General features: G+C 70.4%; 4 protein-coding genes across 4 annotated transcripts; 1 reads left to right on the top strand and 3 right to left on the bottom strand.

Moving 5' to 3' along the window:
• On the bottom strand, window positions 1–3,733 carry CRABP2 (cellular retinoic acid binding protein 2). The gene is made up of 4 exons (XM_075175873.1): window positions 3,538–3,733; window positions 1,038–1,216; window positions 298–414; window positions 1–182 (listed from the first exon to the last, which is right to left on the bottom strand). The coding sequence occupies exons 1-4, from the start codon at window positions 3,605–3,607 to the stop codon at window positions 132–134; spliced, it is 417 nt and encodes a 138-aa protein (XP_075031974.1). The 5' UTR covers window positions 3,608–3,733; the 3' UTR covers window positions 1–131.
• Window positions 3,734–8,277: 4,544 nt separating this feature from the next.
• On the bottom strand, window positions 8,278–11,042 carry ISG20L2 (interferon stimulated exonuclease gene 20 like 2). The gene is made up of 4 exons (XM_075176157.1): window positions 10,953–11,042; window positions 10,192–10,851; window positions 9,654–9,854; window positions 8,278–9,258 (listed from the first exon to the last, which is right to left on the bottom strand). The coding sequence occupies exons 2-4, from the start codon at window positions 10,786–10,788 to the stop codon at window positions 9,145–9,147; spliced, it is 912 nt and encodes a 303-aa protein (XP_075032258.1). The 5' UTR covers window positions 10,789–10,851; window positions 10,953–11,042; the 3' UTR covers window positions 8,278–9,144.
• Window positions 11,043–11,485: 443 nt separating this feature from the next.
• On the top strand, window positions 11,486–14,156 carry METTL25B (methyltransferase like 25B). The gene is made up of 6 exons (XM_075176156.1): window positions 11,486–11,853; window positions 11,928–12,215; window positions 12,716–12,778; window positions 12,871–13,607; window positions 13,697–13,884; window positions 13,954–14,156. The coding sequence occupies exons 1-6, from the start codon at window positions 11,683–11,685 to the stop codon at window positions 14,154–14,156; spliced, it is 1,650 nt and encodes a 549-aa protein (XP_075032257.1). The 5' UTR covers window positions 11,486–11,682.
• Window positions 14,157–14,164: 8 nt separating this feature from the next.
• On the bottom strand, window positions 14,165–16,057 carry MRPL24 (mitochondrial ribosomal protein L24). Its single transcript, XM_075176159.1, has 6 exons — window positions 15,923–16,057; window positions 15,141–15,333; window positions 14,954–15,049; window positions 14,764–14,867; window positions 14,547–14,677; window positions 14,165–14,442 (listed from the first exon to the last, which is right to left on the bottom strand). Exons 2-6 carry the CDS (start codon window positions 15,318–15,320, stop codon window positions 14,306–14,308), a joined length of 648 nt encoding a protein of 215 aa, XP_075032260.1. The 5' UTR covers window positions 15,321–15,333; window positions 15,923–16,057; the 3' UTR covers window positions 14,165–14,305.
• Between the last annotated feature and the right edge of the window lie 240 nt (window positions 16,058–16,297).

Genomic DNA, 16,297 nt, shown 5'->3' with positions numbered 1-16,297 from the left:
GTGAGTGGAGGGGACCGGAGGGGACACAGGGTGGGTAATGGGGGCTGGGGGGGCGGGGATGGACACAGGGCTGGGGGACCGGTGCTGGCTGGGGGGGGGGGACGGGGACGCCGGCGGGGGTCAGCGGAGCGTCACTCCCGGACGTAGACCCTGGTGCAGACGACGTCGTCGGCTGTCATCGTCTGCAAGGAGGAACAAGGTCACGATCATGGCCCCCTCCCACCCCAAGGGAGTTTCCCAGCATGCACTGGGGCAGAGATGCTCCCCCCCAGCCCCCCCCTCCCCCCCGATCCTCACCAGGATGAGCTCCCCGTCGTTGGTCATCTCCCTGGACCAGCCCGTCTTGGGCCCTTCGCCCTTCAGCAGCCGCTGCTCGCACACCATCTTGTTCTCGCTCTCCCACTTGGCCAAGCTCTGCAGAGGGGGGAGAGGGCGACGCTGGGGGCGGGGGGGGGACACGACACCCCGAGAAGCCCCCGCCAGGCAGGACCATCCATCACCGCCCGCCGAGAGATGGATGGGGCCATTTGTTCCCCGGCGCTGACAGTTGCCCGGGCTCATCTGTCACCTGGGGGCGCGCGGGGAGGGGACACGGGGCGCAGCGGCGCCCGGGAGGCGCGGGGAGAGGGGGAGCAACCCCCTGGCTCGCAGGGGAGAGCACGCGGCTGCGTCCGCGCGAACACGGGTGGGCAGGCGCGCCGCTGCACGTGCACGCGCGCAAAATGCGGGTGCACACACAAACACACGTGTGCACGCAGGAACACGCAAGCGAGTGCTCCTGCCCTCGTGCAAACCGTGTGTGCGTGCACAGACGCCTGTGGCATGCGTGCGCGTGTGCGTGCACGCACACGCGTGTGCGTGCACCCACGTGCAACTCCGTGCACGCCCACGCGTGCACGCACACGCACGACTGGGTGCTCCCGCCCCGGTGCAAAACGTGTCTGCGCTCACAGACGCGCGCGCACATGGTGCACGCGCACCCGTCTGCGCACACGCGCGTGCCCTCCTGCGCGGGGCCCGGATCAGCCCCCCCCCACCTTGCAGGGCCGCCCGTCCACCGTCTGCTCCTCGAACTCCTCCCCGATCCTGAAGCTGATCTCGGTGGTGCGGACGGTGGTCGAGGTCTTGATGTAGAAGGTCTCCCCGTCCTGCTTGATCTCCACCGCCGGCTTCGAGGCCGCCGCCACCGCGATCTTCCTCAGCATCATGTTGACGCCTGGGGAAGAGGATGGCGGCGTCGAGCTCCCCCCCCCACCCCTGCCCCCGGCGCCTGCAGCGTCCCCCCAGCGTGGGGGGAACCGGAGCTGCCCCTTCCCCACGGGGTGACCCGCAGCTGGGGGGGTTAAGTGCCTCTCGGGGCTGGATGTGACCCCCCCCCTCCCTCGGGAGCTCCTTTCAAAGCCTGGGGACAGGGGGTGAGCATGGGGGGGGGGGGGGACACGGCCACGGCCCCCCCATCCCGCAGTGACACATGCCAGGGGCACCCCGAGCACTGCAGGCGGCTCAGGGCAACCCACGGAGGGGGGGGGGGGGCGATGTACGAGCCCGCCCCGCCCCGGGCCACATCTGGGCCACATCTGGCTCTCGTTACCTGGCGGTGAGGGGGGGGGACACACAATGGTGGGGCCGGCTCCGGATGCGCCCGGGGGAAGGGATGAGGGTGACGGGGAGGGTGTGCGGGGGCGAGGGCTCACCCAAGCGCGGGGTGACGGCGGGGACAAGGCACCCGCTCCCAACTCGGTCGGGGAGCAGCTTGGCGCCTGGTGACCTGCGTGACCCCCGTGAGGGGTCCCCACGGTCCCCATCTCCCCCCCCCCCCCGGTAACCGCAGGGCAGCTGGGGCTTTGTCCCCGCTCCCGGGGGCAGCTCATCCATCACATCCCCGCGGGATGTCACCGGGGACAGCCCGGCTCCCCGGGGAGCTGCTCTTTGGGGACATTGTTCCTGTGTCACCCTCCGGCAGCTGAAAGCTGCGGGTGGGCACCCGGCCAGCCCCCCCCCCGCCCCCCTCGGGGGGAGAGGGATCGTGCCCCTGCCACCACCCCCTGCACCCCCAGAGAGGGTCCCTGCAGAAAGGGGCTCCCCCGGGCACAGGGACGTGGGGAGGGGGGGACACAGGCAGTCCCAGCCCCACAGTGGGGACACGGGTGGGATGCGGGTGCTCAGGGGAAGCTCCGGGAGCTGAACCCTCCTGCAGCGGGGACGGACGCGTCCCTGGGGGGTCCCCTCCACGGCCGGACCCTCCAGGATGCCGCTGCTGGCTGGGGCGCTGCGGTCCCCACAGCCACCCCCAGGTCCCTTCCATCCCTCCAGGGTCTGACCCACACCGGGGTGGGGGCCCCAAACCCGGCCACAGCCCCACACGTCCCCCCCTCCCCCGATGCTCACGGCGGGGGATGAGGAGAAACAGCCCCCAAAGGGAGCAAAAGTTGGAGGGGGGGGGCCATGATGCAGCCAGACTTGGGGTCTTGAGCTGATCCCCCCCCACCCCATCCCCTCCGCCCAGGGGGTCCAGAGGTCTCGGCTTCCCCCAAAGCTGCTGAAAGCCCGGGGGGGGGGGGACAAGGGGGGTGGCAAAGGGCAGGAGCCCCCCGCTCCCGCCGTGGGAAAGGAAAAGCGGCTCGCTGCGGGCTGGCAGATTTATTTTCCTGCTGAGGTTTCTCCGAGCCAGTTTCACCGGTGGGGCTGGAGGGGGGAGAGGGGGCGAGGAGGGGGGGGGAGAGGGGAGTGAAACCCAAGAAAGTGATAATTATACTGAAATATTTGTTACGTATCCCCTAACCTGGAAAATATTCTGCTCCGGCAGCTCCCCGGCAGGCGAGGAGAGGGTCAGGCGGAGGGGAGCAGCGGTGGGGTGGGGGGGCTGGCTCCAGCCCTGCCCAAAGCCTTAGGGACCCCCAAAGTCTGTGCTCCCCGCTTTCCACCCCTGCAATGGGTCCTGGTCCCCTGAGCCCCCCCGCTCACCCCTGCAGCCGGGACACGGCACCGTGGGGACCCAAAATGAGCCCTGTGGGGACGGGGCACCCCCGCAGCGAGGGCCCATCTTGAGCTGTGGTTTTGGGGACACCGGCCGGACCCAGGGGTCCGGGCCCCGGTGGGGCAGGTGAGCCCCGTTGGGTGCCTTCGGGGTGGCAGGCGCAGGGTGCTGGGGGGGGGGAGGAAGACCTCGGTGCGAAGGGGACCGTGACGGTGGCGGGGTCCTGGAGGGAGAGTTTGGAGGTGCCTGGAACCTGGGGAGGCCACCACGGTGGGGAAACTGAGGCAGGCAGGAGGGGAACCCGCAGGGGCCATATTGGACACGCTGCCCAGCCCATCCCCGTGCCTCAGTTTCCCCCGTGGGGAAGCAACACCGAGGACTCTGTGAAAAGGGGGAGCAGGGTGGGGGTCCCCTCCGGCACACACGCTCCTGCGATCCCCCTCCCAAAGCCTGGGGGAGGGTTTGGGAGGGGAGATGGGGGGCAGGACCCCCCCCCGATCCCCCAGCCAGCCCCGGGGTGGGGGGGGGACACGGACCCCGGGGCCGGGGGTCCCACTCACCCAGCGCCTTCAGCAGCTCCTCGAAGTTTTCCGAGCTCTTCATCTTCCAGTTCCCGGAGAAGTTGGGCATCGCGGCTACCGGGGAGGCGGGGAAGGGGGGGGGCACCGGGGATGGGGGGCACCGGCTGGGGGGGAACCGAGGGGGAACGGAGCGGCACCGACCGACCCGCCGCACCGGCACCGGCCCCGCCGCTCTCCCGTCCCGTCCCGTCCCGGCCCGGCCGTTTTATTACGGGGTTGGTCCCACCCCCTCCGCCCCCGGCCCCGGCCCCGCTGGCGGCGGCTCCGCGCTCACCTGCGGGGATTCGCACCGGGAGGGCGCCGGCCCCCCCCCCTTCCGCCCCTTACACCGGATCTGCCCCGGGGGGGTGCGGGGTGGAGGCACCCCCAGCTGCCTGCACCCCTCGAATCTGCCTGCACCCCCCTGAACTACTCACATCCTCCCTTCCCCGAGCTGCCTGCACCCCCCTTGCCTGCCTGCACCCCTCCGAACTGTCTGCACCCCCCTAAACGGTCAGCACCCCCCTAAACTGCCCACACCCCCACCCTGAGCTGCCTGCACCCCCTGAACCACCCACACCCCCCTAAACTGTCTGCACCCCCCCATACTCCCACATCCCTTCCTGAGCTGCCTGCACCCCCCAAGCTGCCTGCACCCTCCTAAACTGCCCATGCCCCCACCCTGAGCTGCCTGCACCCCCCAAGCTGCCTGCACCCCCTAATCTGTCTGCACCTCCCCCGAGCTGCTGCACCCCCCAAGCTGCCTGCACCCCCTAATCTGTCTGCACCTCCCCCGAGCTGCTGCATCCCCCAAGCTGCCTGCACCCCCCTAATCTGTCTGCAGCCCCCCCGAGCTGCCTGCACCCCCCCGAACTGCCTATACCCCCACCCTGAGCTGCCTGCACCCCCCAAGCTGCCTGCACCCCCCTAATCTGCCTGCCCCCCCCAATCTGCCTGCACCCCCCAATCTGCCCACAGCCCCCCCCCTCAAGCTGCACTCCCCTAAACCTGCCCGCACCCCCCCCTCCCCAAGCTGCCCGGTCCTGCATCCACCCGCACACAGGTGGCACAACCGGGTGCCGGCTGGGCACCCATGGGTGTGCGCACGCCTGGCAGCACGCCAGGGACACGCGTGTGTGCACACACGCCTGCAGATGTTTGTACACGCGTGTGCACGCAGCGCGCAGGTGCTTGTGCACGCACATCCATGTGTGCGGACATATATATATATATACACACAAATGCAATTTGTCCGGCCACGCGTTCACACACACGTATGTGCCCGCACACACGCGTGTGCGCACGTGTAGGCGTGCACGGCCAGGGAACGGGGGGGTGGGGGGGGGGCTGCATCACCCCCGGGGCGCTGGGACCAGCCGGGCAGCCCTCGCCGCGCTGCGTGAGGTTTGCTTTGGCTGCGGGCCTGGGGGAAAAACCAGAAGATTAAGTGCGAACGCTAGATTAAACCCCTGATAAATTGGGCCCGGGTAAAGTGTGATGAATTATTTTGCGGGGTTTCCCTCCTCTGCAAACGGCCGGAGGAAGGTGCCGAGCGGGGGCAGGTTGCCGGCCCCGGACATCGCGGCCTCGATCGAAATCCGACGGGCGAGCAAGAAATGGCGTTTCTGAATCCTCGGCAGCTCTGAAATGGAAGAAAAAAAAAAAAAAAAAAAAAAAAGAAAAAAAAAAAAGATTTCGGCTCTGGTTTGGGGTAAAAACGCCGTCACCCCTCCCGCCTCTTCCCGGCCACATCCCCTCTCGCCCCCAAAATCTCCGGGCTGCGATGCTGCTGAGCCAAGTTCTGGCTTGCAGTGAGCCTCTAATCCCCCGAAGAACAGGATTTATAACAAAGAGCTGACATAACCCTACCTACAGCCACGCAGATGCTCGACGCGATGCCGGGGGGGACGGGGATGGGGACAGGGGACAGGGACGGTGCCCCCTGCAAACCCCGGCAGAGCCCCTCGGGCTCGGGATCCCAGGGGTGTAGGAGCCGTGTTGTGTCCCCCCCCCCCCCCCCAGCTCCCCTCGTCATGGAGTCACGGGAGGGGGTGACGCCGCGTGTTTGCTCCAAGTTTGGGGAAAAGTGCCAAAAAATGTCTCATTTGTAGGAAAAACGGGTGGAGGGGGTGGAGGTGGGGATCTGCCTGCACCACCCCCCCCCCACACACACCTTCCAGGGCACCCCCATTCCCACGGGGACCCCCTCATCCTGGGCTGTGCCGGACATGAACGCCAGCCCCGGTAGCCCCCCATCTGGAAGGGATTCCGTCGGGAAGGGCGGATAAAGCCTTCGCACCCCACCCTCCTCTCCCTCTTTCCCATCCCAGGAAAGCCCTAGGGTGGGCAGGCAACCACCAGCACCAAGTAACCCCCCCCCCCCCACCACCACCCCCGGAGAACACCGGTGACCCCCGGGAAGGCCACGGTTTAACCGGGAAAGGCGGAGGTAGGCGATGAGCGGCCTCCCGGTGCCCGGGCGGCAGCGGCTGGCTCGGCCTCTGGAAACAGCTGGCACCGGCTGCCGCCGCCGCCGCGCTCCCCGTTTCCCGGCAGGACGAGCTGCAAAAAATCCTCAGCAAACCGCAGAAATTCTGAGCGCAGAGCCCGCCCCCCCCCACCCAAGGACGGCTCCCTCCCCGGCTTGGGCCCCCCCAAATGCTGTCAATGCCCCAGAGCCCCTTGCAAAGGCGGGGGGGGGGGGGGATGTGGCTGCTTGGGGACGTTGTCCCCCCACTGCAGCCCGAAGTCCCCAGCCCACGCCGGTTGTGGGGTGGGGGTGCCGTGCACCCACGCTCCGCAGGTTGTGAAGAAGCCGAGGCTGCCGGGGGCTCGTTTCTGACCCCCCCAATCTCTCACTGTACTGGGGGCTCCAATGCGGGGGCGGGGGGGCCGGGGTGATGAAGCCCCCCCACAAGCCGGGATCAGCCGCGGCGCGGGGCTGAGCGAGGGCAAGGTCGCCCATCGCCTCCGCCCCACGTCCCTGCAAATCCATCCCAGCTGGTGGGGTGCAGCCCCCCCCCCTGCAACCCCCAATCCTCCCCCCCGCACCCCCCCTCCCCGAGCCACGGCCACGGCCGCTGCGGAAATGAAACGCAGCTGGACGAGGCGACCGTGCCCTGCCCCGGCCCAGCGGCCGCCGGGGACCCCGGCTGTGGGGTGGGGGGGGGAGCCCACGCGCCCCACGGCCTCCGCCGGCGTGGCCGACAGCACGGCACGACGGGACCCTGCCCCAAGCCCGACCCCCGGCTCGTGGCCGAAGGGATCCCAGGGTGGGATGGAAGCGAAGCCCCTCCGACCCCGAGCCGCCCGTCGTATCCAGCATCTGCCGACAAGCTGGGGCCGGGCCGCCTGCTTCTCATTTCCAAAAACGTTAAAAAAAAACCAAAAAAAACCCAACTTTAACGACCGGCCATTTATAACCCAGCTCGTAAACCCCCCCCCCCCCCTCTAATCGCTTCCAAACCCAGCCCAGACACAAAGGCTCCCGGCTTCTCCTCCGCGCTCTCACCTTCCTTTGGATTTTGGGGCTGGAACGGTTTTCCCACCCCCTCCCGGGATGGAGGGACGGGCGTGCAAGGCAGAAGCCGGCGCACACGCGTGCACACGCGTGCACACACGCAGGCCCTGGGGGGGGGGGGGGAGCCTTGCAAAGCTGCTCCCCCCTAAAAAACCACCCCGCAAGATCTCGGCCCGTGGGATGCTCAGGCATCCCCTCCCCGGCACGCTGCAGGGAGGGGACCCAGATTTTTGTGTTTAAACCCCCCAAAAAAAGGGGAACGACCCCTCCCCAAACTGCAGGGATTCGGGGTGGAAGGGGGGGGGGGGGGGGAGTTGTGCCCCCCCAAAACTCCCCCTCGGTCTCCGCTGCCGGCAGCCGAGCGCAGCCACGTAAACACGCCGAAAGGCTGGAAAATGTGACGCGCGCCCGGGGGCTCGTGGCCACCACCTCTCCCCGCCCCGCGGGGCCGCATCCAGCCCAGCGCGGGTGGGAGGGATCCCCCACGGCGGCCGCTGGCTCAGCACCGGCACCGTCCCGACCTCGGCAGCCGGAGCCGCCGGTGACGAAGGAGGTGACGAGGAGGAGCCGTGGGGCCGGCCAGCAGCCTGGGCAGGGCTCGGCCATTTTGGCCACCCCAGCCCCTCGGTGATGCCAGCGGCGGGGACCAGGCGACTCCCCGGCACCCCACGGTTTAACCAGAAAAGGGGGTGAGGTGTGGTGGGACCCCACGAGCCCCGGGCAGGGGCCAACTCGTACCTGGCGTGAAGAGGAGGAGGAGGAAGGGTCACCGGGAGGCAGATGTTGGCAGGCGATGGGTGACGGCTGACAGCAGCCACCCGAGGGGCCCGCTCGGAGCCCGGAAACCCGGCGCTCGGCCGCTCTGCGCGGGCCCCTCTCCCCTCCCGGGGCTCCCCGCGGCCAGGCGGGAGCCGGCGGGGGGGAACGGCACCGGGTGCTTGACCCGGGGCCCTCGGGCTCCTCCGAGTCGCCTGGGAGCTCAGCCCCGAGGCGCTGCCTGCAACCCCTGCCTGTCCCTGCCTGTCCCTGTCCCAGCCCTGGGGACAGCCCAGCCCCGGGGACACCCCAGTCCCCAGGTCCTCCCCTCCCGGCTCATTTCGCAGACCAACTGCTTTGATTTCAAACGACGACGTGGAGAGAAATCTCACGCAGAGCCCAGACGCTTTTTCCTCCGCCCGGGCTCCTCTCCATCCCCCAACGCCACCGCCGAAAGGAAGGGCTCGTTAATCATTTCTTTTTAATTGGGATTTTGTACGTAAACATTTCAGTTCAAAGCAGTCCCCCCCCTGGGGCGGAAGGAGAACTCAGGGAACGTTCAAGAGTTCAGGGAACAACCGCACGTCGGTGTTCGGAGGCATCCGCGTCCCCGGGGGGGCACGACGTGGGCAGAGTGACACTGGTGTCCGTCCCCCCCCCATGCCCGGGCTCGTCCCCGGCCCCCGCACTCGCAGCAACACTTACGCAACGAGGAAGATGGCACCCAAATCCTCGAAGGGGGAGCAGCTCTGAAATCGGAACGGGGATTTTTCGGCAGGATCTGCTTCCCGCTGCCCGTTCCCACACCCCTGCCGCGGCCCGCAGCCCTTCGGCGGTTCCTGTCCCCTGTCAGAGGTAGTTTTTGCAAAATGGGAAGAACTGGGAGGGGAAGGAGCCGCCCTGGGCACCGGTTCCCCCAGGGACGGGGTCTGCGCTCGGGGTGAGCGCTGCCAGCAAAGCCCCGCCGCCGTACCCAGAACCGCGGCCCCGCTCCGGCGTGGGCCCCGCCGCGTTATCGGCACCTCCGGCAGCACCCAGCTGTTCTGGGGGGGGGGGGGGGGCGCAAGACCCGAGAGAACCCCCCCGGGAAGGCACAGGCTGGCCCCAGCTCTCCCCCATGACGCCGGGGGAGGACGGAGCGAAGCTGCAGCGGCGTCACAAGGCACATCGGGGGGCACAGGGACGAGGACGGTCGCGCCTGGCTCCACTCTCCCACCGTCTGTCCGTCCCCGCTACCTCGCCCGGACGGACGGAGCGGCCCCTCGGCGCTCGCTGCTCCTCCCCGCGGGCACCGGGCACCTCGCGGGGTGCGGGAGGGGGCTGCGGGGCTGTCACTCCCTCTCGGGGTTCAGCATCAGGTGTTGTTCCCACTCCGCCTCCACCACCTTGTAGAGCTCCATGGTGGCTCGGGCGTCCTCCACCGAGGAGTGGCCGCTCTTCCCGACCTGTTGGGGACAGAAACAGGGGGTGGGCACAGCTCTGACACCGGCTGAGCGGGGAAAAAAAACAAACCCTGATGCTGCGGGGGCTGAGCTGAGGGGCCCCCTCCTCCTGCGGGCTGGCTTCCAGGGAAGGGGAAACTGAGGCACACGCGGCTGCCTTGCTCCGGGAGCGGCAGCAGCGGCTGAACTCCGGGCGCCCTGATCTCAAGACGATGCGTGAAACCCCAATCTTTCCCCGGGGATGGACCTCCCTCACCTCCTGTCACCCCGGTGCGGCACAGGGGGGTCCCCACGCCGTTCCTGGGGGAGCGCGGGGAGCTCCCGGCGGAGGCAGCAGCCTCGCAGCGGCACCCTGTGGCGACCGCCGAGATCGGGGAAGGAGAATCCGGCCGAGCTACCTGGATGTCCTTGTGCAGCAGCTCCTTGACGAGGCGCTTCAGGGAGATGGCGGTGTTCTCGGGGAAGCCGCCTTTACGGTTCAGCAAGGGGATTTTGGAGGTGTCCCGGGTGAGCGCTTTGGGGTGGAAGTACTTGAGCGCCTTGAAGTCGTTGTAGATGGCGTGGCCGACCACGATCTTCCCGGAGAGGATGCGCAGGATCTGCGAAAGGGGATGAAAAAGGGGTGTTTGTTTTTTTTTTTTTTTTTTTAAGACACCCGGCAGCTCGTTCCGCGCTCGATGGGAGGTTTCTGCCCCCGCAGCAGAGCGCTGCTGGCGCCCAGGGGTGTGGGGAGAAGCGGACGGGTGAGAAGATGTGGGCCTGAACGGGAGCGGCGGCGGCGCGGGGAGACTTTCCCTCTGCTGCAGAGGCCGGACGGAGCCGCAGGCAGCCCTTGCCCGCAAAGCCGAGTCCCCGCAGCCTGACAAACCCCACGAACGGCCCGAAAAAACCCACGAGAGGAAGCGCCCAGCCCCCCTCCGGCCTCCGCGCGCGCACCTCTCGCTGGGCCTTGCCGAAGGGAACGGCGTTCGCCATGTGCTGCCGCCGAATGCCGCTCCAGCGGGTGCGGTAGTCCACGATGGGGGCGGCGGGGCGGATGTACTGGTCGTACATGACGTCGCCCTGGTAGCCCACGATACTGCAACGGGCCAGGTCGCTGGTGCGGCCGCCGGGCCCCGTGCCCACCATCTCACAGTCTATGGCCACCAGTTTGCTGGGCTGGGGGGGGAAACCGGGGGCTCTTTGGTTTCCTTTAGCCGCACCGCGGGCCGTCGTCTTTGGCTTGGAGGGAAGCCCCGTGGACCGGGTGATGGACGCGGGACCGTTCGCTTTAGGGCACGGCTTGGCCTGGATGGAGTTCGGCTTCTCCGGGTTCCTCCCGGCCGCGCCCGCCGCCCTCAGCCCCCCGCCCCGGGGGCCCGGCTGCTTCTGGGGGCCCCTCCCGGGCGGCGGTAGCTGCTTCTGCTTCAGCACCCCCCGCCGTTCCAGCGCCCGCCGCCGCTGCAGGAAGCTCTTGTGCTTTCGGTTACCGGGCTCCTTCTTCCTGGGGCGCTCGGAGGGGGCGAAATCCACGTTGAGGATCAAATCCGCCATGGCGAGCCCCGGGGGGGGAGGCGGGGGGCCGTGACAGCCCCCAGCCGGCCGGGCCGGTCCTGCCTGCGGCGGGGAGAGGCAGCTCAGCGGCGGGGTCCCCCCAGCACCCAAGGCCCCGCCGCCACCCCCTCCCCGCCACTGCCCCGCCGCCCCCCCCCCCTCACCTCCGCGCCCCGGAAGCGGAAGCTGCCCCCGCGGCGGAGCGGCGCGTGGCCGGCGCTCCCCGCTAACGCGCGGTAGTGACGTAATACGCCTGCGCCCGGGGGGGGGCGGGTGCGCATGCGCGGCGCAGCGGCGGGAACCGGCGGGGCCGGGCGGTGAGTGGCGCGTGGGGCCGCTCTGGCGGGGCGGCTCTATGGCCTGGGCGGCTCCGGGGGTGCTGACGTCCCGGGTGACGTCAGGGGGGTGGCCGGGCCTGCGGCGACGTCACAGCTGGCCGGCGCTGCCTCTGCGGGGAGGCGTCAGGAGGGTTGCTCGAGCGGCCTGGTGATGTCATGGCCGCACGGGGCGCCGCACTGGGTGATGTCGTGGCCGGCTGACGTCACGGCTGCAGGAGGGCGAATTGCGTCCCTGGGTGGTGCCGTGGCCTGGTGATGTCATGGCCGTGGGAGAGGGAGAATTGCGTTCCTGGGTGATGGCGTGACCTGGTGATGTCATGGCTGCGGGGGGTGCCTCACTGGGTGATGTCACAGCCGGGTGACATCATGGCTGGGGGGGGGGTAGCATTCTTGGGTGACGTCACGGCCTGCTGATGAGAGATGTCACGGCCTGATGACGTGACAGCCCTGTGAGGTCACAGCTGGGGGAAGGGGGCGTGGCATCCTGGGGTGACATCACAGCCCCCAGGGACACACCCCGGGGGTGACGTCAGAGCCCCAGGGGACACGTCGCAGAATGACATCAGCGCCCCAGGGGACCCACCCCGGGCTGACGCCACCCCGGCCGCCCCCAGGCGCCGCCATGGCCGCTCCCCCCCGCCCCGCCCCGCGGCGGGAGCAGCAGCGCGCGGCCGACATCATCCGCCTCCTGACGCTCTACCGGCCCCTGCTCGACGCCTACGTCATCGTGAGTGTCCCCACGCGTCCCCCCACGTCCCCCCGTGTCCCCCCCCCGCCCCCACTGACCCCCCCTCCCCGCAGGACTTCTTCGCCGAGGGGCTCTGGGCGCAGCTCCCCCCCCCATGGCAGGCCGCCCTGGCTACCGCCGCCCCCCCGCAGCTAGCCGGGCTCCTGGGGGGTCGGGGGGGACCGGGGGCCACCTGGCCCCTCTCCCTCCTGGCCTTTGCCGCCGCCGCCCGGGCCCTCGCCTTCCCCCGGGGGTGCCCGGGGGGGTCCCCGCGCCCCCCCTGCCAGAGCGCCCGCCTGCACCCCCTGCTCCGCCGCCACGTCAAGCCCAAAAAGCAGCACGAGATCCGGCGCCTGGGGAAGGTGGGTGCCCCCCCTGCCACCGCGACCCCCCCAACCCCCCTCAGCCCCCCCAAACCCCCCTCAGCCTCCCAAAACCCCCACCCAGCCCCCCCAAACCCCCCTCAGCCCCCCAAAAGCCCCCTCAATCCCACCTCAGCCCCCAAACCCCCACCCAGCCCCCCAAGCCCCCCTCAGCCTCCCAACCCCTGCTCAGCCCCCAAATGCCCCCCCCAGCCCCCCAAACTCCCCCCTAGCCCCCCCAAACCCCGCCTCAGCCCCCCCAAGCCCCCCCTTAGCCCCCAAAACCCCCACCCAACCCCACCCCTCAGCACCCAAAACCCCCCTCGGCCTCCCAAAACCGCCCCTTCAGCCTCCAAACTCCCCCTCAGCCCTCCCAAAACCCCCACCCAATCCCCCAAGCCCCCTCTCAGCCCCCCAAAATGCCCCCCTCAGCCTGCCAAAGCCCCCCCAACCCCCCCTCACCCCCCCCCAGCCCCCCCAAAACCCTCCTCTCCCCGCAGCTGCTGCAGCGGCTGAGCCAGGCCACCGGCTGCGACCGCGTGGTGGACGTCGGCGCAGGGCAGGTAGGCGCGGGGGGGGGGGGGATATTGGGGGGGCCCTGGGGGGGGGGTGTGTGTGTCCCCCCCCAAGCTGAGCGCGTGTCCCCCACCCCCAGGGCCACCTCTCGCGCTTCCTGGCCTTCGGCCTCGGCTTATCCGTCACGGCGGTGGAGGGCGACGGCCGGCTGGCCGGCATGGCGGAGCGCTTCGACCGGGAGCTGCTGCGGGAGCTGGGGAAAATGGGGGTGCCGGGAAACGAGGGACCCCCCCGGCGCCGCCAGAACCCCCCCTGCCGCCGCCGTCCCCCGTCTCCCCTCACCCCCCGGGGTCCGCGCCACGTAGCCGGCCGCCTGGACCCCGGGGCTCCCTGGGGGGAGTTCCTGCTGCCCCCCGACCCCCCGGGGCCGGGTCCCGCTGCCAGGAACCCTCTGGGTGGTCCGGGGGGGTCCGAGGGGGGGGAACGGGTGCTGGTGACGGGGCTTCACGCCTGCGGGGACCTCAGCCCGGCCCTGCTGCGTCACTTCGCCCGCAGCCCCGCCGTGGCCGCCGTCGCCTCGGTGGCCTGCTGCTACATGAAGTTGTCCTCCCCCCCTGACCCCCCTGATTCTCCTCCTGGCTACCCGCTAAGCGCTTGGGTAGCCGGTTTACCGGGCCACGAACTTTCCTACCGGGCACGGGAAGCCGCTTGCCACGCGCTGGAGGAGTACGCGGGGCGGTTGGACGCGGAGAGCGGCTGCCTGCGCGCCCACTGCTACCGCGCCGTCCTCGAGACCCTCATCCGGGCGGCCGACCCCGCCAAGAAGCGCCCGGGGGTGCAGACGGTGAAGAAAGCTCACGCCCTCAGCTTCTCCCAGTGAGTTTGGGGTACGGGGGATGACACCCCACTTTCTCTTCCCCCCCACCCCCCCTCTTCAACCCCCCTGAATGACGTTACCCCCGCAGGTACGCTCGCCTGGGGTTGCCCCGCGTGGGGTTGGATCCGGCCACCGTCCCGCTGGACTCGGTGGCCGTGGGGGCCATGTTGGAACAGCAACACAAGGTGGTGGCTTTCTTCAGCCTCACCCTGCTGCTGGCCCCGCTGGTGGAGACCCTCATCCTCCTCGATCGCCTGCTCTACCTACGGGAGCAAGGTGGGTGCCGGGGCGGCGGTGGCGGCGGGGAGGGGGTGACGCCGGTACCGACCCTCCCTCTCCCCGCAGGTTTCCAGTGCGCCCTCGTCCCCCTCTTCGACCCCCGCTTCTCCCCGCGTAACCTGGTGCTGGTGGCGGCCCGGACCCCGCTGGGCGCGGTGCTGTCGGGCCTGGACGAGGACAGCAGCGAGGACGAGGACGCGGGGGTGGCAGAGCCCCCCGGAGAGGGGCAGAGCCCCCCGGCTCCCGGCTCCGGCCGCGAACCGCAATAAAACGGGGATTTGTACGGCCCGGGGCTCGGTGTGAGCGAGCGGGGGGCTGCCCCGAAAGGGGTGTCTTTATTGCGGACCCCCAGCCCAGGGGACAGACCCCGGTCCTGGGGAGGGGGGGTTTCTGGTTCTCCCTCGTCCCCTCCCCCCAGTTAATACCAGTAGGATTTCTTGGCCCTGCGCGTCTCCACGATCCCCATGGCGTCCATGATCTCCTCCTCGAAGGTTTTCAGGGACGGCAGGTACGTCTTGTCCAGCGCGTCCTCCACCGCCGTGTCCTTCGGGCCGTCTGCGAAGGGAGACGGCGCTGAGCCCCGCGCGGGGACCCGTCCTCCCCCCCGCCCCCCCTCGGGGGCCCGGCAGCCCCCCCGCGTGTCCCCCCTCCCCGCTCACCGATCCACTGCTCGGGGACGATGCCGTCCCGGCGCTGCCGCAGGGGCAAGGGGATGATCCGGCCGCTACGTAGGGAGACGCGGACCCGCTCGCCCTCCTCCGTGTACCGCCATTCCACCTCCGTCGGCTTCCTGCCGGCAGAGAGCGTTCGGGGGGGGGTCAGGACTCCGTGGGGGGGACACGGCGGGGTCCCCTCACCCCCCAGGGCGGCCGTTACCGGTCCTCGGGGTCCACCAAGGAGATCTGGCTGAGCAGCAGCGGCGCCTCGCTGGCGATGTAGGTCCCGGCGTACTTGGCGGTTCGGTTGACGTACCGGTAGTGCTGGGAGGGGATGGGGGGGGTTACCGACACCCCCGTGTGTCCCCCCCGCGGCACGGCAGCCCCCCCCCCGCCGGCTCCAGCCTCACCGTGTTCAGCCCTTCCACCACCACCCAGTTGCGGGCTCGTACGACCTGGGTGACCATCGCCTGCTTCCCCGCGTCCTTCCCAGCGAGGACCTGGACCTGCGGAGGAGTTGGAGGGGGGTCAGGGTGGCCCCCCCCCCCAGCCCGGCCACCATCCTTGGGGTACCTGGGGAAATGGGGGGGGACTCACCGTGTCACCCCGAAACACCTTCCAGTCCTCCCTGGCGATGGGCTCCACGAAGACCTTGCGGCGGCGCTGCCCCGGGGGGTTGCGGTGCTGGGCGGCGGCGGTGTCGGGGCGCCACGTGCCGTGGCGGTAACCGGGGGGCAGCCGCAGCCGCCCCGCGCGCAGCAGGGCCGAGAGGCGCATGGCGGCGCGGGGGCTGGGGGGGGCGGGTTAGGGGGGGCCCTGCCAGGACCCCCCTCGTGCTCCCCAGGGTGATGTGCCTCCGATGGGGGGGGACCCAGGTGACCCCCAGAGACCCGCACCCAAAAGGAGACCCAGGCGTCCCGCAGAGGTCCCCCAGCCCCCCAAAAAGGGGACCCAGGTGCCCCACAGAGCCCCCCCCTCAGGGGAACTAGGCGTCCCCCAGAGTGCCCCCCCCCCCAAAAGGGGACCCAGGGGTCCCCCAGAGCCCCCTCCCCAAAAGGGGACACAGGCTTCCCGCAGAGCCCCCCCAGCCCCCCAAAAGAGAACCCAGGGGTCCCACAGACCCCTCCCGCCCTCCACAGGAACCAGGCGTTCCCCAGAGCTCCTCCATCTCCCCAAAGGGGACCTAGGGGTCCCCCCGAGCCCCCCCATCCCCCCAAAGGGGACCCAAGGGTCCCCCCGAGTCCCCCCATCTCCCCAAAGGGGACCCAGGGGTCCCCCCGAGCCCCCCCCCCCCCAAAGCGGACCCGGGGCTCCCGCAGAGCCCCCGCACCCACAAAACGGGACCCAGGGGTCCCCCAGCACCGCCCCCCCCCACTCACCTCCACGGCCTCTCCCGCGCTTCTGGCGGGGGGCGGAATGGGGGGGGTGGCGCGGTGCACGCCGGGAGGCGTAGTTCCGCCGGGCGGCGCCGCAGGGCACGCCGGGAGCTGTAGTCCGCAGCCCCGCCCCCTGGCGCGGTGCATCCTGGGAGCGGCCGTGGGCGGGTTAAGAGGGAGGGCACGCCGGGAGCCGCGGGGCACGCCGGGAGCTGTAGTCCCGCCGCCCCCCAGTGTCCCCGGTCGGGCCTGCGGCGGCCCCGGGGCCGGGGCCCCTCAGCGCCCCCCATCGCCTCCCCCGGCCCGGGCTCGGCCCTGCAGCTTCCCAGGCGGGGCCGGGGGGGGGGGTGTGGGGTGGGCGTCCCCGAGGCCTGGGCG

This window comes from Calonectris borealis, chromosome 29 (genome assembly GCF_964195595.1).
Source record: "Calonectris borealis chromosome 29, bCalBor7.hap1.2, whole genome shotgun sequence".
In the NCBI taxonomy this organism is placed as follows: domain Eukaryota; kingdom Metazoa; phylum Chordata; class Aves; order Procellariiformes; family Procellariidae; genus Calonectris; species Calonectris borealis.
This window is presented reverse-complemented; position numbering and strand designations above follow the sequence as displayed.

Bases quoted from the DNA above. Each gene is read 5' to 3' on its own strand.
- CRABP2 (XM_075175873.1), bottom strand. From the start codon at position 3,607: ATGCCCAACTTCTCCGGGAACTGGAAGATGAAGAGCTCGGAAAACTTC. The intron at 415-1,037 runs GTGGGGGGGGGC...CCCCCTCTGCAG, and splicing joins TGGACGGGCGGCCCTGCAAG to AGCTTGGCCAAGTGGGAGAG. The intron at 183-297 runs GTGAGGATCGGG...TCCTCCTTGCAG, and splicing joins ACGACGGGGAGCTCATCCTG to ACGATGACAGCCGACGACGT.
- ISG20L2 (XM_075176157.1), bottom strand. From the start codon at position 10,788: ATGGCGGATTTGATCCTCAACGTGGATTTCGCCCCCTCCGAGCGCCCC. The intron at 9,855-10,191 runs GTGCGCGCGCGG...CCCCTTTCGCAG, and splicing joins TCGGCAAGGCCCAGCGAGAG to ATCCTGCGCATCCTCTCCGG. The intron at 9,259-9,653 runs GTAGCTCGGCCG...TGTCCCCAACAG, and splicing joins TGCTGCACAAGGACATCCAG to GTCGGGAAGAGCGGCCACTC.
- METTL25B (XM_075176156.1), top strand. From the start codon at position 11,683: ATGACATCAGCGCCCCAGGGGACCCACCCCGGGCTGACGCCACCCCGG. The intron at 12,216-12,715 runs GTGGGTGCCCCC...CTCTCCCCGCAG, and splicing joins AGATCCGGCGCCTGGGGAAG to CTGCTGCAGCGGCTGAGCCA. The intron at 13,885-13,953 runs GTGGGTGCCGGG...CTCTCCCCGCAG, and splicing joins GCTCTACCTACGGGAGCAAG to GTTTCCAGTGCGCCCTCGTC.
- MRPL24 (XM_075176159.1), bottom strand. From the start codon at position 15,320: ATGCGCCTCTCGGCCCTGCTGCGCGCGGGGCGGCTGCGGCTGCCCCCC. The intron at 14,868-14,953 runs GTGAGGCTGGAG...ATCCCCTCCCAG, and splicing joins TGGTGGAAGGGCTGAACACG to CACTACCGGTACGTCAACCG. The intron at 14,678-14,763 runs GTAACGGCCGCC...CTCTGCCGGCAG, and splicing joins TTGGTGGACCCCGAGGACCG to GAAGCCGACGGAGGTGGAAT.